This window comes from Haliotis asinina, chromosome 3 (genome assembly GCF_037392515.1).
Source record: "Haliotis asinina isolate JCU_RB_2024 chromosome 3, JCU_Hal_asi_v2, whole genome shotgun sequence".
Lineage (NCBI taxonomy): Eukaryota > Metazoa > Mollusca > Gastropoda > Lepetellida > Haliotidae > Haliotis > Haliotis asinina.
This window is the reverse complement of record NC_090282.1, coordinates 67,198,871-67,224,215: the sequence shown is the minus strand read 5'-3', so window position 1 is coordinate 67,224,215 and position 25,345 is coordinate 67,198,871. Positions and strand designations below refer to the sequence as shown.

The following is a 25,345-nucleotide window of genomic DNA, read 5'->3' as shown; positions in this document are numbered from 1 at the left end:
AATTAGTATCATTGTTCCAATTCATAAACATGGTGGAGCAAATAACCCAAACAACTATAGAGGAAAAACATTACTTAGTATATTTAGTAAAATTTTCATCTATATAATTCATGAGACTTGTGAGCTAGGGAGATACACTGGATATACAGATAAATGAATCGGAAGCTAGCATTAGACATGGATATACCACTGCTGACAACATGTTTACTAAGAAAAAGTATAATACAACGATATTTGAATTCAAAAGGAGGAAAATTATGTGCCCTGTTTGTTGCTTTTTCGAAACCATGTTGATTCTGTTCAACGCAAGAAACATTGGTCTCTATTTTATTGTCATGTTTTCAGTAGAAAAATGAGAAAACGTTTGTGTAATGAGAAACGCGTGAGAACGTGAAGGCATGTGTTAGAAATAATCAAGAATTTTCGGAAGCTTTCTAATTACAATTTGGTGTAAGGTAAGGATGTATACTTAGTCCATTCCTGTTTTCATTCTTCATCAACGAGCTTGCTGTTCAAATCGAAACTAATTGCTCAAGTGGCATACAGCTTCATCCAGAAATAGTCACAATCTTCCTTCTGTTGTTTACAGACGACGCTGTGTGGTTTTCAAGCACCCTTAGTGGCCTCCAAAATCAAATAAATGAACTTGACCATTACTGCGATAAATGGATATTAACAGCAAATAGTTAGAAAACAAAAATCGTAGTCTTTAAAAAGGGAGGTGGCTTTCTAAAAAGAAAAGTGTGTTTTAAGGGTATACATCTAGACTGTGTTAGCTATTATTTGTATTTGTATTTTAGCAAAGGTTTGTTCTGGACCATGCTTCGATCCAAGAGTAAAAGGCACTTCTCGGAATTATGAAGACAGTACTTACAATGGGAAATATTAATTACAAAACGTTTCATAAGATAACGTTTTTTGATATAAATCTGGTCACTAGTAGACATTCATCAATCAGAAAGAATAAATGCATACAAGAAATATCTTGAAGATAGTTAATGCAGTGGTTTACGGTCAGTGTGGCAGGTTAGATATTCAATGCATTTGTTTGTAAGCATAAAAGGTGCCAAATATTGGTTAAAACCTAAATATGCCTCCATATTGGTTACCAAAAAATGTTATAATATGATGAAATGTTATAATATGTTGTTACTGTATGATGAAAATGGACCAGGAAATTGGACATCTCATGTTCAGAACTTCTTATTCTCTATAAGCTTCGATAATGCTTGGAAGGCACAATACATGTGTGTAGAATAACATACGTCATCCATTCAGTCACTAACCATAAGACTTAAAAGACATATATCTTCAAACATGGTGTGAGAAAATGCCTTTATTAAGTAAATGTATTTACCATTCAAAATTGAAAAAAGACATATTCTGTGAAGCATATTTATCACGTGTTAATATATAGCAATTTAGGCGATCGCTGGCGAGATTCCGTTGTTCATCTCACGATTCGTTAATTGACAGCGGCAGATATAAAATGTTCAAAAAGAAGATAGAATATGTACACTTTGTAATTTGAATGAAACTGAAGATTTTCTCATCTGTCCATCATATAGTTCAAGACGTCGTAAATACGTCAAAAGATATTACTATATTCTTCCAAGCATCATAAAATTCTCTGCTTTTAAAAGTACAAAAATCAAAATATATTACAAAATCTTGTAATGTTCATTAACAGTGCAATGTTGCATAAAACATATGTTGTAAGTTTTATCACTGTAATGTAATTATAAATACGTTTATTTATGTAATTTCCCGTTGTGTATGCATATGTACTATTGGCACATGGCCTCATCAGTACGAAATAAAGATTGTTTGAACAAGCGCTCTATCTGCAATATATGAAGCACAGAAGGACGTGGATTAAGCCACGTGTGCCTCCAGGATACTGCTATAGCAGTACTCATGTGATACACCCGTCAATAACATGAGGTGTTCTGTCAGTCATAGTGATCCCACCCCACACAATTGCTAAACCATCGTGATTGCGTTCTGCTTATCTGGGAAGCATTAGGACGTGTCAGAAGACTGTGTCTTGATCCAGCTTGCAATATGCCAAATGCATCAACCATTCTATACATGATACCTCTTCATGTCATAAATGTTCAATTGAGTCTAAATCAAGAACTGTAAAATATACCATTACATTTTGCGAGCATACCGCTGGTGAACTCCAATGTATGTGAGTGAGTGAGTTTACTTTTACGTCGCAGTTAGCAATATCGCAGTTTTATGACGGCGGTTTGTACGTAATCGGGTCTGGACCAAACAATCCACGGCCTGCATTTTCGAAGCTCTCGTAGCGCTAAGATAGACGTAAGTTAATGTTATTGTATGACACTTACGGATATTTTAGCGTTAATGTTTCAGGTCATAGATGGAAAGATGGCCGATCGTATTCTATTGCGTGGAAGGAGAATTTTGTGTTTTTCGGAGAGTTGATACAAAACCTCTGATTAAGCAAGAAATTTTTATTCGCAAATTCATCGCAATAAAAACAATTTACGGAAACAATTCAACATGAAAATTCGCCACAACAAAGCGAATAATTTCAGATCAATCAACCAACGTTTCCATCCAAAATCTACATGGCTGCCATGATGAAGTCCACTGTATTGACAAAGGAAGGACATCACTTGTTTATAATTCGCTAATAACCTATGGACCTGGTGAATAAATTAGAGGTGATCAGCTGGGAGTACCCGGACATTCGCATGCATATTCGACAAGAAAGTGTTTCATTTCTAACAGGGAAGTAATGACGAAGGCAATGTCAGTATCAGATTTCATGAAGATATTTAAGATTAAGAGCTCAGTGTCGCCTTGGCGTCTCAAAGAGCAACATCCACTTCGGACAGTAAGTACATCGCCGTGCACAATCGTGTTTGAAACGTAAATATTGTTTATCACATTTGAGCGAGGTGTGTTTTACGCCGCTAGAGCAATATCATGGCAAAAGGCACGAGAAATGTGACCAAGAACTTTGATGGATAAATTCTTTTTTTCAATTCTTTGAAACACAACGTTCGGGGTCATTTCAGACCCCTTCATCGGGTGAAAAGGGGTCTGAAATGACCTCGAAACGTTGCGTTTCAAAGAATTAAAAAGAAGATTTAACCATAAAAGATCTTGGTCATATATTCAACTTCTAAATGCCGCTAAGCTTTACTTGCTGTAAATGCTTGCAAATGTGTATATAGATACAGAATAGTACACATGTATAAGCAATTTCTCAAAAGGTGGTGTCTGTTCAAAATGTATATATCTCGTGGTTATACAAAAAAGTTCCACAAAGAGAAACGAGATTCATCGGTCGTCATTTCCTTCCGGTCACCCTAACGCTCATGATCACAGCTGAAGTATTATTGCTGATAATACCTCATGTCCAGCCGCGAATGGTGGTCAGAAAGGCATTGGGTACATTTGTAATTGCATTCAGACAGACCCGTGAAAATCCGGTTTCGAGTTGGTCTTCAGTAACCCATGCCTGTCGCCAGGGGCCACTAGCGGGTTCGGATTAGACTCGCTGACTTGGCTACCCCAAATCACCCAATCCCAGTCATGTAGATCCACCTTCATGCTATTGATCATTGTATTGTCTGGCTAGACCCAATCATTTTCAGACGGCTGCCATATTGGTGAAATATTCCTGCGTGTTAAAAAAATAAAAACCTTTAAACACATCAAGGGAGTCTCCATCTTTTGTTGTCCATTCATTGGGCCCATCTACTCACCATTGAACGGACATGTGAGTGAAGTTTTACAGCCTTTAAAAGTGCCACATGGAAATAGCGTTGTCACACATATTCAATAGCACGGTACGTATTAGTCGGCGGAAGTTCCTTGAAGTGAGTCATGATATTGCTTTTGTTTGTTTGTTTATTTTTTAGCCCCGCGTTCAGCGGGACCGGACAATCCAGTGATCAACAGCATCATCATCGATCCACAGTTTCCATATTGCTAGAATATAGCTAAACCCCGCTCTCTCATTAGAGTGACGAGGAGACTGTGTCGTGGTGAAAGTGAATGACTGAATGTTGTTGTTTGACGTTTCTGTTAACAACACCAAGTCTCCAATAACCACCGTGACCTAAAAGCAACCTCCCTGAAACCACGGTCAGTCAGCTCCAGTTCTGTGGAGACCCGTGAAGATTCTGGGTAGAACTGATCTTCAGTAACAAATGCTAGTCTTAAGAGGAGACTGACGGGATCGGGTGTTCAGACTCGCGGACTTGGTTGAAACATGCCATCGTATCCCAAATGCGTAGATCGGGGCTCATGTTGTTGATCTGATCCAGACTCGATTATTTACAGACAGCCGCCATAAAGCTGGAATATTGCTGAGTGTGGCGTAAAACTAAACCCTCTCGTTCATCCTAGTTCTGAGGGTTCACAATATATTGTTTGATTCATCCTGAGTTAAAACATATGTACCTTCGGGAATGACAGAAAACATATTATGTCAAATTACATCTAGCATATTGGATTTTGAGGCTACGCCATTCCATTTCAGTTAAGCCATCCCACGAATTATTATGAACGTGACGTCAGAAAAAGGAGACGAGCTAGCTCGCTTTCATGCTGTTCTCATTGTCCCGAGCATCGTCATCACCCTCCTCGGCATTACAGGCAACATCATCATCCTCTACGTCTACACTCACAAGATCAGACTACAAGTGTTCGGATTCTTCGTGAGAACGTTGGCTCTTCTTGACCTAGTTAACTCCCTGTACACCATACCATCATTTGTTGTTTTAAAAGCAATGCCTTTCGTCGATGTCTTTCAAGAAGGCCTGTGCAAATTTTTCGGTTTCACCAACCACTTCAGTATGCTGACGACAGGAATGATATATATCGCAATTGCAGCGCAGCGATTCCAGAAGATCTGTCGACCACATGGTACCCAAATGACGACAAGCACGGCCAGGGGCATTGTAGCATTGTGCATGACGATGTCCGTAATTCTCAGCGTTCCAATGATACTCTTAGTGAAGCAGTCCCCTATCACATTGGATTCAATGACAGTCCGTATGTGTAGTTTCAACAATGAAACATACTGGTTTCCTGAGCAATATAATCTGCCCCTGTTTCTCTCTGTATACGTGTGCCTGGAGCTTCTGCTCATCACACTGGCCTTGGTAGTGATGTATTGTAGAATATCGAGAGTGCTGAGAGGTTATATCAACTTATCTGTCACGTGTGGGGAAAATCTCCTAAAGCCGACGAGAGCGTGTTCCATTTTGACGGGGGTGTTTTTCTGTTCTGGAGTTCCGGTAACGGTCCTATGCTTGTATAGCAGTCTGACGGGCGGAAACAGTGAAATCCACAGTGAAATCCACAAATGGATGTTACATCTGATTGACTTGACTGTATGCTTGCCCTTTATCAACTATGTGGTCAAGCCGTTCGTGTACTGCTTGTCGTCCGGACGGGTCAGGGCTGAGTGTAAGGCTTCTCTGTGTGGACCATCAAGCCGTCCGAAGGAATAAGGACAAGTTATCGCAATGCGGTTAGTTTAAACTTCAGAAGTTCCGGTTTAATGTTCAGTATGCTGGTCAACTCGTAAGCATAACACTGGATGTGTACACTTAGTTTGCGACGATTCCAGAAGATTCCATATTTAGACCCACGACGCGGGAGTGAATAGCGGCCATATAATGCATTGCAAGTGAAATCAACTTAACGACAAGGCCTGAAAACTGTCTATTGTTTTAAGCGGCTCTATTTCAGCTTTATGGCGGCGGTCTGTAAATAATCGAGTCTGGACCAGACAATCCCGTAGTCAGTAGTGTGAACATCAATCTCTGATACAATGACATATGTTATTCGCCACTGACGACAAACATGGACTGTTGCGGACCACCTCTAATCCGAATGTTCACGGACTGAACGTGAAACTACTTTGCGTGGTCTCGGAGCTGACCGAAGATAGATTATATATCATTAAGGATTCGAACCTATAACTCAGCAGATCATGGCTTGACCCAGCACTTCGAATTGCATCGCCTTAAGATTACTAAGGCTGCATCAAAAAGTTTAAATGTTTGTCGGGCACATATTTTTCAAAAGTGACGAGGGAGGTAAGACTTTTCTTTTAATGTTTGATAGCACAAATGTAACGAGGGAGGTGGGACTTTTCTTTTAATTTTTTGCAAAATTGTGACGAGGGAGGAACATATTTTTTTTCCCTTTCAGAAATACAGCTTGGAAACTTTAGCACGTGTTAATGAGTTGTAGATTCAGTCACACTCGTTCTTACAGACACTCATTATTATAGTGAACAAATGGATGACCGGGACGCGGCAAAGTCAAAATTATTTTTTAAAAATGCAAATAAACACTTGCTACGCGCACAAATAAAAGTGACGCGCCGATGCCCGAGAAACATTTCACTGTATTTATTTAGCCTAAGCCACCCAACCATAATTTCAAGTTTCACGTAGGTTCATAGACCAGCCAAGAACGGTTCTTCAAGTAGGTTGTGAGCGCTCGGGACATCAATGAGAGCAAATCCAATGAGATATTGGTAAATATTAACAATGCTATAAGAAAGAAAATGATACACACGGATCAACTATCCGCAGTTTCATTGGGCAACTGCATTTTTGTTGGCGGGACGTTGAGAGCCTCGATATTAATGATACGCTCCTGGGAACACATTGTTCGAATCGTACAAACCAGATACAGTGTAAAGTGCAACACAGGATGAATATGGTGGGGACGTTCATATAGAGGGAAAGAGTTCAAACCTCCAAATTGGTGAATTTACCACTTATGTCAGGATAAGAGTTAGTGAGTTTAGTTTGACGCCGCTTTTAGAATATCCCAGCAATATCACGGCGGGGGACACCAGAAAGCGGTTTCACACATTGTACCCATGTGGCGACTCGAACCCGGTCTTCAGCGTGACAAGAAAACGCCTTAACCACTATGCTAACCCAGCGCCATGTCTGGGTAAAAAGGCAGGATGGTTGAAATCCTTGTACCTTGGCCTCATTTCACACAGCACTAATTTCAGGTTAACGTAAACGTGTAATGTTAAAGAATGAGAGTAAAGGTTAACTTTAACAAAGCTCACTTTGTGAAAGCAGCCCGTGGATCTCTAGGGGTGTACAAACCAAGAATCAGGGCTCGTTTACTCACAACGAGACCAAATACGAACATCATAGGAAACTGTTAAAAGCATGAGTCACAATCACCTAAGCGCTAAGATCGCCTCTAGTGATACATCTTATTGATGAAGGGGAGAACAATTTCAATAATTTTCTTGCGTACATACAAGTCGATAAAGTAGCTGTGCTGAAAATTTGGTGGCAAAGAAGTAAACGTAAAAAACAAAGAAAAAGATAAGTAAACACAACGCAGTTTTCTTATTCTGTAATAGGTTACCAGTGATAATTTATTTATTTACTTACATATTTGAGGGCGAATCGCGTATTCGAACTACAGTTACAGAATTACTGCATACCAAAGGTAGATGACTACTCTGTGAATCGCGCTGCAATCGGCGTCCCTTTACCCCATTACAGTGATGTCCCCCAATTTAAGATTCCTGAGCAATTTCGTGTGTGCAGAAAACAGAATTTGCAAATATTTTATATTCATGTTTTTAGTGTGACTTTCCCCTTAATGTCATCGTTGCCAGGTCACGTGCCTACTTCTCTCAGTGTTTCATTTTAACCTAAACCTATGGTACTATTGAAATAGTGTTTTTTAATATGAAACGTCAATAAATGTTTATTAAATTTGTGAACATTCATTGTGTTTTAGATTGATGTACAAATAGTGAAATTAGGAGAGAGAGAAAGAGAGAGAGAGAGAGGGGGGGGGGGGGGGGGGGCACATCCGGGTAAGCACCGGCGAGGTGTACGTGTAGTCTCCTATAATTACAAAGTCAACTACTATATCATGCAACTACATGGAAACCATGTGTCTCTTGCAAAGGGGAAGTTGTCTCTTAAATATTCTTCCTCTACATCCTACACTACAGTACACTACAATAGCTGCACAGGGATCAAAGACAGGATGCAAAAACAATACCACTCAGTCTGTCTATTCATTGAAGTATATTTGCTGTTCACATGCAACAATACAGCATTTGAACAAATTACGTTTCCTCTTTCTCTTCTAGGCATCAATGTTCTTTCTTTTAAAATCATGCCCTTTAAGTGAAATTTCGAGATGTCATAAAGCACAAATATGGAAGTCTGTGATAATTTTTCTATCCATGTTCAGTAATTTGTTGCTATCACTATTAGTCACATAAAACTGACAGTAAAAATAGTTCTCAACGGTGGTCTGTAAAGAGTCTGGACCAGACAATCCAGCGAACTACATCATGAGCATTGATCTAAGAAATTTGATTCAACGACATGTGTTAACCAAGTCTGTAAACCTGACCACCAAATCCCGTTAGTCCCCTCTGACAACCAGACTGGGTTGCTGATAGCTATATCTAACCATAATCTATAGATCTAGCAAAATAGTGACAGTTAGTTGAGAGGGTTCATTCAACTAGTTTCTCTGTCTGTAGCTAGCAGGGATTAAATCAGACAAACATATTTGTAATATTTACATTTTTGGTTTGTTGTATTTAGGTTCAGTCTGTAGTGGAATTGAAAACTGCTTTAGAAATGTTACTTGTCAGTGAGGAATGACAAAATTACTTTTATTTGTCTTCTTCCTAGTAACTAGCCTTGGTCAAGACGACAAGTGAATTTTTGAAAGGCTGGATCTTTGAGGACAACTTGCTGATCCTCGAGATTCAACCTCACATCAATTCCTCATTTTAGACAAGCTTTACTGCTGAATATTGCACAATTCATATCTCAAATCCATGTATTGACACAAATATTAACCTACACACTTTAACCACCTGTGGGTCATACCTGCAAATATAGCAACAACAATACTAATGTACTATGTACAGTGTTTATGTATGTCTGTACACCTGTAGAGTGCTACTGGAACTAACACATTCATTCAACATAAGCAAGTTCCAGCAAACAGTTTGAATGCAAAGAGAGAGTAATGTATGAGTCGTCTTTAAAGGTTCACACACAATGTGAGTGAATATTATTCTATGCAGCAATGATCACAAAGGTAATGTGGAATGCATACAATATAACCAATGGTAAATACCATGAACAACAATCACTCATTCAGGCCACACATTCTAACTCCATCTCTTCAATTTTAGCCATCACTGCTAGACACATGCTGCATTGTGGGACCTATTCAAGACAGGAAATCAGACAGATTTATTTTTTGTATTGAACATGTCAGTAATATTCCAGTTGTATTTTTGTGGCCTTTCAAATATTTCAGTGTTAAATCAGAGCAGCCAGTGGTTGACATTTAGAGCAGTTTGACATTTTATCTGGGCCAAAAGATACCTGTCCAACAGCCACCAGTCCGTTTTGTCGTCTCTTATGAGAAGCATTAGTGAAATTGGGCCTGTTTTAATTCAGGATCCTTGAAGGTTAAATTTTTCTAAAACTTCACTTTGAACAAACCAAAAAAAACAAAACAAATGCAGAGCACTGGAGATAACAATATTTGAATTGTTGCACTTTTCAAATAGACCTTGCATAAACTAGCAATGTTAGATTTGTTACATCAGTGTCATCATTGTTTTGCTGGATCCAATGAGACTAGCTGGAGATGCTCTCATCAGCCTCAGCTGCTATATCAATGTCATCAGTATGACAGTTCACCATAACAGATTGGACAACACCTGAAGGGCCAGCAGCAACTCCTGGAGAAACTCCTGCAAGAAGTGGATCTGTACTTGGCAAATCTGGATCAGTAGGTCTTGGGGCAGGAGTTTGTGATGCTGGAGCTCTAGCAGGTAGAGATGAAGCTGGGAGAGATGAAGGCAAAGTGGGATTTGTTTTGTGAGAGGGTGAACCTGAGACAGTTGCAGACAATGTGGTACTTGATGCAGCAGGCCGACTTCCATCCTGGGACTGTACTCCTGAAGCCCTGGAAAATGAATCTGGTGTTAACACTGAGAGAAACATCTATTCTATATTTCAAGGTAACGCCCCACCATATTATTTTAATAGGTTATGTTCATCAGCTGTATTTCTTATAGTCAGCAAATCTTTAGTCTGGCTGGGCAACCGAACAAAAGGTGTATCTTTCATTGATAGATGATGTGTTACTATGTGACACGATTAAATTCCAGATGTTTTCATTGTAGTAAAATACCTATTCAACACACAAACATTTACACTTGTTTGTTGTCATTGAGCACTCAGCAATAATCCAGCTATATAGAGGTGGTCTGTACATAGGCAAGTCTGGACAAACCAGTGATCAACAGCACGAGCATCAATATATGCAAATGAGATACGATGGGGCAACCCCAACTCTGCTCTGCATCCTTGACATACTTTGTCATGATGGTTGTAAACTTACAAATTACACACTCTGCATGTAGGGGGCTTCAAATCAACAACAATACATGCACACACAGTCTTCCTTGCATGTGACAGAAACACAAAACACTCTTGAAAACATCTAGGAAAGCTTGCATTATAGCATACATAGGGTGATTACAGAGCACGCACAGTAAAGAGAGATGAAACAATGGAGATTTTGACTACAACAATATGGTGTACAAAAAGCATGTGTCAGATGAAAGTGTCCAAGGTTTATCAAATACAAAGAGATAAGGATTATCTATCATAAATGACTGAAACGTTTATGCTGTGAACTTTTGATAGTTGACCAGTCAACACTGAAGATCATTAAAACCCACAACTGCGAATATTGAAAAGTGATTCCCCTCTTCCCTATCATGCCAATGTTAAGGACGTGATTGTAGTTGATGTGGGCTATTCAGAAGAATCATTGCACAAGCAGGTATCCCATAGTTCAAATTTGCCTTTTTGTCATGTGTTTCCAAAAAGAACATGAAGTGTACAATGTGTATCAAACCTGAAAACCACTTGTGCAAAGATTAAATCATACAAGTGTAAAAAATATTGGAAGTTGAACGACCAATTGTAAATGATCAATTCTGGACAAAACAAACCAATGGCTGATTGCAGAATCAATGCAGTTGGGGTACAATGACACAAATTACGCTAGCTGGAAACTGTAAGCTCTTGATACGCCAAGGAAATACCTTTAAATGCTAAATACATTATATCAAATAAGTTAAACAACACCCTCAATTGGAGGTTGTGAGCAACTGTCAAATGTGACGTATGTTACACAATAACAGATTAACAATAACAGATTAAACTATAACAGATTAACACAGTTATATGAGTGAGTGAGAGACTTGAGTTTTACGCTGCACTCAACAATATTCCAGCTATATGGCAGCGGTCTGTAAACAATAGTATCTGAACCAGACATTCCAGTGATGAACAGCACGATCAATCCCATTAGTCGCCTCTTACAACAAGCATAGTCGCCTTTTATGGAAAGCATGGGTTGCTGAAGGTCTATTCTTCCTTGGACCTTCACTGGTCAATAATTTATATGGTAAATTTGGCAGTGCTTTGACATTTTTTAGCGTGTCTTCAATCGGTTCATAATTTGGAGCAAAACCTTTTCCTTTTTATGTTTGAAAAATCCTGGCCTATCTGTCTTCCTCAGTTACCCTCTGCTGAGGGCTTATTTTTTTCAAACAAAACTTCGGTTTTGATTCTTTACAACACATGTATGTCTTTACACCTATTAAGTTGATCTGGCATGAGACACAGAAAACATAGTGTGTCTGGCAACTCTACACTGACCGGAGAGGGTGAAATGATACAGAACGGGCACTATATGATACAAACTATGATACATAGGTCATGATAATGTGGAGGTGCCTTGACAGGTTCAAAGGGAGAAGTTCACACGGTAGACACAATCATGTTCATTACAGCTGTTTCTAGTAAATAAACTTGAGATGCTGATTATGATTCTTTTCACCATATTTGACAAGGAGTAGTATTAGTAAGTATTTCAGTCAGTGTATTGTCTACAATAATATGTATTATAGCTAATATGGATATAAGTATCATTAAAACACCCGCATGTTCCAAGAAATGAGCAGGTCATTGTAACATGACAATGCCCCTAACCTGTTTGACAACAGGTTGTTATGAGGTGACATCATAAGGAGCTCAGTTCTTGATGTTGAATCAGCTCTGGCTCGTTTGAACTAAGGTTCTGTATTGACAATATTTCCAGCTGACATTCGTCACAAGTATCCCAGTGCATGTACTTTCTTGCCAGTGCCAACACTAACAATTGTACCATGAATCACAACATGCAGCAATGAAAACATTGATCAGAACTCTAACGTTGTTGAGCACTGAAAAAAAATGACAGCAGGAAGTATAGGCAAAGGTCAATAGTGAAATCATCTGTTTTGTCCGATGACATTTCCATAAGTGTGTGTGTGACCTCTGTCATTTGCTGATAGCAGTAAATGCTTGAAAACCAATGCCAATGTTTTTATTTTTATTTTGTTAGAAATCTATCTAATTTAACCATAATAACAGTTATGATATTGTTCAGGGCATTGTCATTTGCAGGAGCCCTCTGTGTTTCATCTGTCCTCCTTCTTTGGGCAGTTAATGAAAGACCTCGGGCTTCTGAAAATGATAATGCCCTGAAGATTAGCTTTACCTGTATAACATGCATAGTATAGTTTCACAGAAAATGACAGTGTAGCATTGTTTCTGCCGTCTTGATCAACTAAAGGAAACAACAGATGTTACACAGAGGGAAAAGCAACACAAAACTGTTTGGGTGTCGTGACTGAGGTTCCTGTTTACAAAGACATAAACATACACATGCTCTATCTAACAAAATCTGTACACATACACACATGGGCATCTACTACAATCTGCACAAATGTGCTTCAAATGCAATCTGTACACATGCATCTACCAATCTGTACACTTGTGCACTGATCAAAATCTGTAAACACGAGCACCTACCACAATCTGTACACATTTCTAGCGAACACAGTCTGTAAACATGCTATATCTAACATAATCTGTAAACCTGCGCATCTGACACAATCATCTAACACACACGTGCATCTAACAAAAACTATATTTGCATTCTCTGACACATCTACATTTGAAATGAATTTGCTTTTGCAGACACACAAACAATTTGTGCATGCTCTTGCTGGTAGACAACAGGCATCTTACTATTTGCCACAGTTTTTGCTGATGATCCCGAGTGGCTTTTTGTTCGGTGAGCATGGACAGACAGCAGGCAGCAAGTCACTGACAACGCAGTGAGGAGAAACGGGTATTCAATTAAGATTTCACAAACATTCAAGTTTATTTTAGCCTAACAATTATAAACGCAAGAGGGAGGGAGACAAAATGACATGACATATTACTGGTATGAAACATGACATGTTAGTCTTACCAGTTCCGAAGTGACATTTCAATTTTTGTTTTTGTATGAGATAGGTCTTTCTTATTATTTCTTTCTTTATAATATATTTTGCAAGCAAATTCAGGAAGTACCATATTAGCCCTAATAAGCACTCTTGCACTAAAAACCTGACAAAGTTAAGATTTAGGGATGTGTCCTTGAATTGTCTCATTTGAAGTCATTTCCCATATAGGTGCATATTTTATATGAAACAGAAACAAGCTTTCATAGTTTCAATCTCTCTTAATAACTGACACAGAAACTGAAACCCAGCTCAAGCAAACAGTTGAAAGATACAATCAAGGAAGACTCCAACCAAACATCTTATATTTTTATTTTTTCCTAATTCATCACTGGAAGTCAACCACCAAACTACTGTCAGCCACACATGTGATCAATGCATCGACAGGTTTTCATTTCAACCATTGATTAATTGCTATCAGAAACTCACCGATTTCAGTACATTGATTGTTAGATGTCTCGTCACTAGCAGCTGCTAAAATTATCTCACTATTTTCCAACTGACTATTTGTAGACACGTTTTTTCGACCTTCAGGTTAATAATATTCATCAACCTAATGAATCATGTCCGTATGTATTATTAACTTGATGGTCTCATAAGGAAAATATGCTTCCTCAGAAATGATCATGAGTGAAAACAAAACTACAAACAGGAAATAATTTCAAGTAATCAGGTATTTATCATAATATAAACACTAGTACATGTAAATGAAAGATAGCTTTAGTTGACATTTTATCAAAAGCAAAGACTACAATATATATCTGCCCTACTCCCTGACAAACCCTGTCCTACCACTTACTGAACATGACATATCTAAAGACTGCTGACAATTTTTATGGACATACAATTTCTTTCATTCTGGCATTTCAAGGCATTATTTCAACATACAATCTAGTGTCACAGTCAAGAAAGAGACATTAGAATCTATGTTGAAATGTCGCCTTCAGTTTTCACAGAAGGAAGTTGTATGTAAAAAAAAGATGTCATCATTCTTCATGAACTCAACCTCTAAAATGTCCATTAATGAAATGACATATCTGCCTTCATGTCTGACATCACCAGTCTCACCATTTATTGAATCTGCCTTACTGACTACTGATGGGGAAACAATCATTGTGATAGCGATTGTGTCTGCTGTGATCTATATCTATATACTAATACCACTGCAATATTTTTTTCACATAAACTTATTGTTATTCACAATTTGTAACTCTGGGTCGTCTGCCTTGAGGAAACTATGCTTGTTTAAGAGGTAACAGGGGCAGATAACTCTAAATCAAAATGAATAAATGCGGTACTTCCTATATTTTATGCTGCAAATTTTTTCCACAGAAGTCACTTACAAAACTATCGATAGTCACAAATACCACTGATGTTTATTTTGTTTCTACCATCGTTTTTATTCCTATCAGAGACTCAAGAATTACAATTCAACGATAACTGGATGCATTGTTACGGCACTACAACTGTCCAGCTCCACCACTTACTCCGAAGTCTGTCCATGTCCACTGTGGGCAAGGGAGCTATCACTACTCTGTGTGCTCTCAGACATGTTGGGCCCTGCCACGACTGTTGGCGCCCCGCTGTGGTTGTACATGCTGGGGTTTGACGACTCTTGCTTCCTGTAATGTATGCTGATGCTGACACTAACTGATTACACACATCTTGCCGATATAACCACCTGCACTAAATGAATACACACACTGTGCTGATATAACCATCTCTACTAACTGATTACACAAATCGTGCTGATATAACCATCTGTATTGTATTTCACACACAACATCTTTTGTGAAATCATTAGAAATGCTATGTTGCTAAAGAAGCAAGAATCAGAATCTTGATCCTAGATCCTGATTCAACTAAGGGAGACAAGTCAGCACAAACTTTATTCCGAAATAAGTAAATACTTTCATGTCCATGAAACCTTTTAGCTTGCATATCTTCATTCACCATAGAGTTGGCCATGTTAATTGTTATTGTCATCTGGTTACCATAAAAATTAAAAAGAAAAAAACAAAAACAAAACAGGTTTCAAAGTGTTTCAGTGTGCGAAACTGCCACAGGCCTGCAAGCTCATGGCTAGTATAAATCCAGTTGGGCCAGTAAATGTCCACACTCACTGGCCTTACTGGCTACTTCATGGGGTCATTTAGTAAATATATCACTCTACTTGTTAAGTTTCAACGCTTTTTAATCATGCAGGATCATCGCCTGATAAATATGGTCATAATAAATTCGTACTTTCACGATGAAACCCAACGCCACATTCAAACTTTGGAGAAATGAATTACTTCGTGGGCAAGAAACATACAGGCATAGTTAATCCAACTGGCTAGCAAAATTTGGAAACTATTTTTCAGTGGTGGCTTTCATTGTTAACGTTTTTGCCCTTGAAATCAATGTCAGACTAAAACTTCTGGTGAGATTTAACATCCTTTTGATTAACATTGCAGGTATGTCACAGTGAGTTGTTTCAATGTTGTTGTTTCCTTGTACCATTCCTTTAGATTTTCATTGTCACAAAGACAGCTGTTCTAACTAGGATTAAAGAAGAGTAACAAGGCTCTGGTTAACAATTCTTGAATTCATGGTGAACAATCCTAACCATATCTGGAAGCAAGATGTGATGGGGTGAGTATTTAACTAGTATTGTTCCCAGTTCAGCAAATTATTAAATGACTGAGCAAGTGTAAAAGCCAAGTTTAATCTAAGTCAATGGAAGTTTTATTAACAAAACATAATATTCTGAACCAATTTTCAACAATTAATGTGCAAAATAATCTTTCAATGAATCATACAAAACATATGTGCTGGCATTCATTGTTACTTGAAAAAGAGATTCTGAAAAGGATTGAGGTTTAATAGTGGGTCTGCAGGTGAGAGTCACAGATATGTTGTATAAAGGTTGGTGTATGACTCACAGAAAAATACAAAAGCCATTTGCCATTTAGTATGGGAATAATGTTCAAATGATTCTAGTGAGAAACATTCTACGGAATAGTTTTGGGATCTTGGGACTTTCGGACTTTAATATGACAGCACAGAAGGACTTTCAACACCACAGTGCCACTGACCAAAAGTAGTCATGCCATGACACAATGAAGTGCTGACACTTGTGTGGACTACCTATTGAATATACATGATAGATATAATTTCATAACTAATTACACATTAACTTGCAATATTAGAAGAACAAACAAATATGGTTACCTCTGCTGAGATATCAGGAACCCTACAAACATTAAAGTATAACTGAAAATGGCATGCATAATGTTTCTGTCACATAACAATGTCAACTATCACCCTTGTCAGGAGAACGACATGACTGACCTAACTGACAGGTCTGAAGGATACTAAGTCCCACATTTCATATGAGAACTTGAAGCAGTACATTTCAGGGGAATCTTCTTGATCTTATATAATAACTAGCTAGCTATTCTCGAAACATTCGTAGCCTTACAAACTTCTTAAGCCCATTCTCAACACATTGGCTACGATCAAAGTTACGAATTCTTAGGGCTACGAACGTTTCGAGAATAAGAACCCTGATGTATACATTTCTTCTTCCTTGATATCTCCAGATCATACGTTCCGATAAATCTCTAATATACCCTGAATGCATCTATGGCTCAGCTTGATAATTTTATTACCTCCCTTAGCTGTTTCTGCAGTCTCACAGTTGCCAATCAACTAGGCCGCCGTTACAACTGAGCTTGCCAGTGTCAACAAGTACAGTTTTTGCAACTGTGAACGTATGTTTGCAGTGTGAATCAGATTTTGGAGAAATCATACAGACAAACTGACAGGTCTGGTGGACGGTATAAATTACGGACTGCCAGTCTGATGGTCTGGTAAAAATTTCAGAAAAAAGTTTAGTCAGATTTCTCTGAAAAGGACTGTTGTGAAAACACTCATAGACAATGAAAACAGTGGAAGCTGTCTAAACCGGCACTCGCTGGGACTGAAGAAATAATCCGGCTTAGACAATGTGCCAGATTGTAGATGTACAAGCTGTGAATGGGATTTTATGCAGGTGTTTACAACTTGGATTGGACGGATTGGACAGATGTCGGTTTTGACAGCTTCCACTGTACATCTCTCAGGTTCATTATATCATTACTTGTAACCGAACATTTAGTTCTTTTCTTTGTATTGTCTGATCTGGTCAAATCCAGTTTGGGCTGGTAACGTTTTGAAGTTACCATCCCTGATGTCTGGCTGGGTTTGGGGCTTATTTCATACACTGCCATTATGCTTGAATTACTCAAGAAGAGTGAGAGACAGACTTAACATTTAACGTCACATCGACAATATCTCAGCCATATCGTGACGATACACAAGATGACTGAACAATAGGGTACCAATACTCTTAGGTATGAGGACTGTACCTTCTACTTTCTTCATATCCTATCTGCTGTTTCATAAACATAGCATTCTTCAGAAGTTCCTGGATGTTTTGGAAGTGGAATTCACTCTGGTACATTGTCTTCACAGCACTGAGAACAGAAGATAAGAAATTCATGCATAACAAACTATAATAGTTGCAATGCAGTTGTTAAAATTATTATTCTCTAAAATTGCCAGGGGGAGGATTTTTATGCTCTGATTCATTCTTTTCTGAAGAGATTGTTTCAGTTCAGACTGTAGGCATCAGCAGTCAAGAGATGTGCTATACATAAAGCTGGACTGTTTGGCTTTACCAATGTAGTGTATCTCATCAAATAAAGAAAAATGATATTATCTGTTTGTACTTGAGGACACAAACAAAAATATGTGAGTTGGTTGTGTGTTGGTGAGGAATATAGACAGGAAAACCTATTAATTTCTACAAGAGACTGACTGCAACACTTAAGATGTGTTGAAATAGGAACAAACAGAAATTATTGCAGCTTAACTGTATTAACAGATTAATGGATTTTAGTGGTCAGGGAGTGACTATGGAGTATACTAAAGCAAAGCCCAAAATGACTGGGAAATGTTTTTTGGCAGTTACTTGATAATGGCTGATACTTCAGATTCAAAACTAACATATAATCATTCACACCACCTAGACCTATTATGGCATAGGAGTAATCACAGTGTACCATTCCCTAATCATAATGATTACTCGTAAATTATCAAAACAATTCCAAGGTAGAAACACTTCCAAAATTTTCTGTGACCCAGATGCCAGACAGACAGGGAGATAACGTTCATGTAACGCAGGGGCATTATATGTCAGGTACAGTCTCCAAATATCAAGTGTCAGTGTCACTGCTAATCAAGGACTCTAGCAGGAATACAGCAGGTGCATCTTGACTGACATCCCTACCGGTTTTTGTCTTCGATTTTGAAAACATGATCTTCAACCTTTGCCAAACTGCTGGGGCAATTCTCGCAAAAGAAGCGTACACAACCTCTTTAACATCTCAAAGTTTGAATATGATTCTTACAATTACTCCAGATCAGCTTGACTGGATTGAGCTCACAGAGTGCCCATTGTGTACGCAGAACTATGTGGCCTTGTTTTGCAGCTGGTTCATCAGTGATGCACTAGAGTGCCTTTTTGTGCTACTGGACTTTTCCATGAGCTGGGTCTATGTTGCTGATACCTGCAGGTCATGTTACAGGAAGCGAGAAAATTCTGCAACTGAGCCTTGAGATTGTTCATGGCTGGTGTGATGGTGCCAGGGACACGCAGCTCATGCCACCTGGCATTATCCAACATGATAAGGCTTGATTCATACAGCTGTGGTAAAAGCTGATGTCCGAACCAATTCATAAACACCTGCCCATTCATTTTGCTATGGTAATCACCATCAGATTTCTTGGCGTCAAAAACGAAGTCACACCCCCAATCAGTCCCTTGCTATGGGTACCTGCATGCAAGATGATCAGGCGCCTACCTTCGAACAGTCTGAAGGAAGCTGCATCCAATAGGCTGACTGATTTATATTGCACCTGGTTTCATCAAGGTATATCATTTGAAACCCCAAATTGTGGTATTCTTGAGCTATTATGACAAAAGCTGATCTTGTGGACAGGATTGAGTACTTTCTCTAAACACCGCTCTGTCATGTCCATCTTTGGTTTACCTGACTCCATTTCTACCAGAGATACATAAGTATTGTTTATGACACATTTAATGTATCTCTGAACTCATCTTGTATTTTAGTACGTCGGTGGGATTTTCGTTCATATAGTTTATTACCTGCAAGGCGTATAACACATTTGTCAAACCATCCATTTTGTGTTTCCTACCTAGTTTTGACACAACCTTTGAGGTAACTGATCTGTTTACAGTTCTGTACACCTGACTATATGTCAAATTAAGGGCTTTACACATTCTACATTAAACCCTGTCAAGGTTGACGGGAAGTTTGCCCCTTTGCTTCTCCAGTATGAAACACTGGTATAAATTTGAAATTAATTGATCTGCATATATATCAAGTGACATGTCACCAGTTCAGACTTCATACACAAAGTGAAACTTCAATGGGTGGATAAGATAATCCCTGCAATCTGAATTAAGACTTTTTCACATAATTATTTTGAATATAACCTTTTACAAGAGTTCCATCATTTTCACATATAGACGTTACAAAACTCCAAAACTTTTCACAATCATCCATGCAATTTAATTAGTTGAGGCTGTATGAATAACTGGTCTGTATTTCAAAACTACAGTGTGTACTTAGTATGTTTATGAATTTTGCTGAAACATCAAAATTTCCTCCTGTGAAGTCCCCCTCCAAGTGCATTTTCCCATCAGAGCTTTAATATCCAACCAGGCAGAACCGTACATGAATCAAATATGTGTTTCTGTCTTATGTCAAATTCCTCATATTGATATTGAAGCCAAAGAGCATTTTTCAAACATTTCCGGCATTACTTTAGTTTCATTATTTAAACAGCTACTCACTTAGTGGCATATTCTGTATCAAAACATGCTCCTTGGACCTGCTGTTGTATGTTCTGAACTTCATGCTGGAAACAGAAGATACTGAAATAACTAAAACGTCTTTTCCAAATTTCATACAAGAAAAGGACACTAATTTGAAGGCCCATGAAGATCCGGGCAAGAATTGATCTTCAGTCGGCCATGCTTGTCGCAAGAAGTGACTTCTGGGAATGGGTGTAATGTTCACTGACTGGTTTGACGCACACCATCGTGTCCCAGTTATGTAGATCGATGCTCGTGCTGTTGATCACTTGATTGTCTGGTCAGGACTCAATTATAAAGCTGGAATATTGCTGAGCACAATGCAAAACTAAACACACTCACTAATTTGAAGTGGAGAAACGTGCTTATGCCCTGTCAAGACATGCTGTTGAAAGAAAATGACTTGTCTGTGGTTAGATACATACAGGTTTGCTTGTTTGGTATTATTCAATGCTACACGTGACAGTATTTCAGCTAAATGATGGCAGTCTGTAAATAATCCAGTCTGTACTTGACAACCCAGTGGTCAACAGCATGAACATCAAAATACACACTTGGAATATGATGACATATGTCAAACAAGTCAGCGGACCTGACCACCCTATCAAATCTGTTGGACACGCAGGGCTTACTGACAACTAACTCTGAGCCTGATCTTTACAGGTCCATACACAAATGAGGAAGTCAGTGAGTGAGTGAGTGAGTTGGGTTTGAACATTATCACTTCAATGTCTGAAGATATGCATGTCTCAGGCTGTAAAACCCCCATAAAATCCTAAAAAAAAAACTATGGGTGTACTACTGTAAAGTACATATTGCACTACAAGGCTCTCCGTTCTGTCTGTTTCATTTTGGTATATGAGATATGTTTGTAATGCAGAAAGCATGAACCAAACCTTACATTGTTTAATAACATGGTAAAAATAACTTTCACTATTTTATCACTAGAAAAGACAGTACGAAAACATTGAATTTTTGTACTGAATATGTTGGATTGCATTATAGTATCCTGAACCGAAGGCAAGATACTGTGGTTCTACTGATCATAATACTGTGAAATTAATTCCTCTCATTGCTAACTCATGACTTCAGATTCCCACCATGGTAAGGGGACATAACTCTCAAGATCTGAATGCAGCTCCACTGTATCAGACAGGACAACCTGTGCCCCTACACTCACAAACAAAGAGTCTTACATTTTTAACAGAAAACCTCAGATCAGTTGTTAATATAAAAGCCTGCTGCCCAGACTGAAAAATGAGATTTGATGCAGAATACAATGACACATGTCATCAGGAAGTTAGCACATAGTCTGCAGTGATTTTATTTAGAACAAATTCTAAATTTGAATGATAAATTTCCTATTTCCATGTAGGTATTTATACCTAATTATTCACCGAAATGTATCTGCCATTGAACCCAGGTCTTCAGTCGGATGATCAAATGGATTACAACTAGGCTACTCCATTGCCCTGACAATCATGCTGGACATACAGTTGTAATTTCAACCACTGGATGAGATACAATGTTGGGTATGGTTCCTTACCTTCTGTTCCACCAGCTGTGGCAGAGTCTTCCTCACGTGCTCCTGGATACGGAAGAAGGCTAGTGATGGCTCATTGGCCACTGTGTTAATATTTTCTGAAAATTTGTCTGAAACTGATAAAAAGCAAGCGCATCACACATCATGTGTTGACGACTAGCAGGTCATTCATTTACATCACCATACTAATTGGATACTGTGGTCAATAATGACTAGACAATAGTCCTGACTGAAGGTCGTTGAACTCTTGGACATTGTCGGGTGATGGAGTATGTCCAGGTGGACTAGGACTGGGTCATTTCATATTATTGTCCAGCTACAAAAAAAATATGACATTTAGCAAAACAAATGAAATTATACATTTTCTGTCATTTTGGGGTGTGTAGATGCAATATTAATATGATGATGAATCCTGGGAATAATTCAGACAGAAGTTGTAGTTATCATCAACGCCCATTTGTCTCTGGTCTGAGTTGGACATGATTTGTAACCCATGTGGGAATCACCATGGGTGAACTATGAAACATACCATTTCAATACTGATTGTAAGAGACAAGTTAGGAGGTTGGCTTATCTATGGTAATATATGGAGCTTTGGGTGTTCCTGAATGGAGGACAGAAGTTTTTCAGTTTCTTGACCTTTACTTGTGGCAGTGTTTGCAGTAGGTGTTGTTCAAGAGCATGCAGAAATAAAATCATAAATATATAGTACATCTTGTAAGAGGATGTCCAGCTTTGACAAAACAATGTAGAAATGTCACGTCAGAGCTAAATCTTCATAAATATTCTTATTATTAATATGGTGCGCTTTGTTTTTCTCTTCATCACTAGATGTCCATCTCATCAGCATGTCGCATACCAATCTGAATATCTTGGGGAGCATACAACTCTTGCAACCACTAGGCACCCCAAGTTAATTTCCATACTTACAAGGTTTTCATTCACACCTGGAAGGACTGGGACACACAGTTATCAAAATGTGTCCAAGTATACTGCACACTGCTTTACCGTCAACTGTTTGTTTGCATGGAATCATGTGGCCACCATCTTGTCATTTACCAAGTATTTGTACGTTCTTTAAGTGCTCACGGTTGTGTACTGTACTCTAGGGGTTGTGACAACACTGACAGAGTTGACTCCCAAGGTTTTCCCATTCAGACACAAATGTCCTCAATCCTGTCACCTCTGGCTCGCTGTATTGCTAGCCTGGCACCTTAGACAGCTTGCCCACAATGCCCCCTCAGATCTTCATACTATCATCTCAGTCATTCAAGTAGTTATGACTCAACGGAGGGCCATCCATGTGGAAAGTGTCATAGAAAATGAATTAAATCCTAAACTCCATACAACGATACACAGACTCTGACTTATCCAGATTTGTTTGCATGTGAGGTGCTTAACAATTTATAGTCACATGACCATCTCATCCTACTAGTTACCCATTTGCTTCTAGGTGATGAGAGAACATGGGTGTTCCAGACCCTGGGGTCATTACATGTACTTCATCAGCCCGGAAGACCTAAGAAACCCTCAAATGCTGAATAATGACACCAATTCTTCTAAGGTACAACAGGCTTAAAGTCACCTGACTCACATGCAAACCAGACCGCCTCCGTGGTGTAGTGGTTAGATGGTTAGAGACTGCCCAGAGAGTGGAGGGTATTCATGCTTAACTGCGGCATGGCAGCTATGTGAGCTACCACTATAAACCTAGCTTATTCTGGGCCAGTACAATAGCCACACATGCAGATGCAAACGTTGTCATACGAGCAAATTATTCTACAGTATGATCTTAAACCTCATTCCACCTCACCTCGAAAGCAAACCAACACATGTGGTTTACTGCAATCGTGCCTGTGGTATGTGTGGTATTTACATCTAGGGACACAAAGACTATTTACTGTTCATGACTTGAAGAGAATGGTAATGACACAGACTCTATGCATCTAAATAAAAATTAGATTTAAAACATGTACTGTCAACAACAACTAACACAGACAGGAATAATCCTGGAGGACATATAAGATCCTATTATATGGTCTCGGATAATCCTGATAACAACAATTCATACCTCTCCTTGTCTTGTGGTCCAGCTCAGGGTCTACCGATTCGCGGAAAATCTGGTTACTGCTCATACGACTGTACAAACCATCGCCACCTGTTGATACAACATAGGATACAACTCGTGCAGTCAATAACAAGTGAGATTGTGACTTCTGCAAAATGGTGCCATAGCAGGCTGAGGGAAACAAAGACACATGAGATGACCACAATTAAGACAAGACCCTACCTCATGACTTCTGAGCAGCATCTGGCTGTCAGCTTTGGCCTATAACTGATATGGTTGTAAAAAATTCATCATAAATATATTTATGAATATATATGCTCGTACAATCGACTTGTATTTCCATCACAAACATGAGCATATGAGTATAGATACTATTTTTTTCGAAAACTGTCAGCTAAGGGTACTTTGTCACCGCTTGTGTGTGTTTCTTGGATAAATCACTTCTGTTGATGATACAGAATTCTGAACTCTTTCTAATGGCGGACTGATGAAGTAGTCGATCGTTTAATAACATGATGATGAGTATGAATGTTCTACGATTTGAATCTACAGTGCAGTGGAGAATTATGCATGAACTTTCGAATGTGTGACTCGGATCACTATCACATTTGGTTTACACATGATTTCCCGCACCAGAATCAATGTCCACATTCAGCGACATTAGCAACAATCAAGTTTAATTTCACCGCAGTCTTCGTAATAAACTCTGTGATTGAGAACAGTGTGGCCGCCTTACCCTGCATGCTCGGATGATGCTGGAACCACAAGTAGTTCATTCCATTTTCCATCCAAAAGACCTTCGACCTCTCTAAGTCGACGATCTGTTTTATCGCAATGACATAAGTAGATGCACAAAACCCGGAAACACAGGAGGGCGAGCTCTCCACCAGCGCGTGATCAGTTTGCTGCCCTTCCCGTCGCTGTGGAAAGCTCCGAGTAGACTGGAACCCTTCTGTTGCGCAAACGGTCTATGATAGGCAAACCAGTCAACGACAGGCTCCTCACACACTGTCAATGTCAGACACGACCCTCCAGTTTTAGCGAATATATAAATCATATACGACCCCTAACTACTTTATTTTATTGTGGTGCAGTGTTTCGACACATCAAAATCTATTACAGAAGCAGTTTTCCATAAAGTATCAAACCTTTCTTATTATTAATCACATTCTAAAACTTCTGGTTAACTGTTCGTTTCAACACATTGTCGTGCTGTAAGTGACCTTATTTGTATTCGTTTTTTCCCTATAGCTAACGACAGTGGCGTGCTCTTTGTCAAATGATTTTGATATTATGAAATCTGGTACACATGGTATTCACTCTTATTTCCTTAATCTATTTGTTTGGCTGGTGGTGTAATTTTGATCTAGA

General features: G+C 38.8%; 2 protein-coding genes across 4 annotated transcripts; one reads left to right on the top strand and one right to left on the bottom strand.

Annotated features, from left to right (window-relative positions):
• Positions 1–4,547: 4,547 nt before the first annotated feature.
• Positions 4,548–7,765, top strand: LOC137278977 (relaxin-3 receptor 1-like). Its single transcript, XM_067811469.1, has one exon. It carries the CDS (start codon positions 4,548–4,550, stop codon positions 5,499–5,501), a length of 954 nt encoding a protein of 317 aa, XP_067667570.1. The 3' UTR covers positions 5,502–7,765.
• A 296-nt stretch (positions 7,766–8,061) lies between these two features.
• On the bottom strand, positions 8,062–24,920 carry LOC137278337 (BLOC-1-related complex subunit 8-like). 3 transcript variants are annotated; one of them, XM_067810616.1, is made up of 8 exons: positions 24,711–24,859; positions 23,978–24,064; positions 21,910–22,022; positions 20,343–20,407; positions 17,830–17,937; positions 14,926–15,060; positions 13,182–13,259; positions 8,062–9,996 (listed from the first exon to the last, which is right to left on the bottom strand). In XM_067810616.1, coding segments are annotated over exons 1-8 (639 nt in total). In that variant the 5' UTR covers positions 24,763–24,859; the 3' UTR covers positions 8,062–9,995. The 3 variants fall into 3 exon arrangements, with proteins under 3 accessions (XP_067666717.1, XP_067666715.1, XP_067666716.1); XM_067810614.1 differs by lacking the exon at positions 13,182–13,259 and having other exon boundaries at positions 24,711–24,906; XM_067810615.1 differs by lacking the exons at positions 13,182–13,259; positions 14,926–15,060 and having other exon boundaries at positions 24,711–24,920.
• Positions 24,921–25,345: the final 425 nt, after the last annotated feature.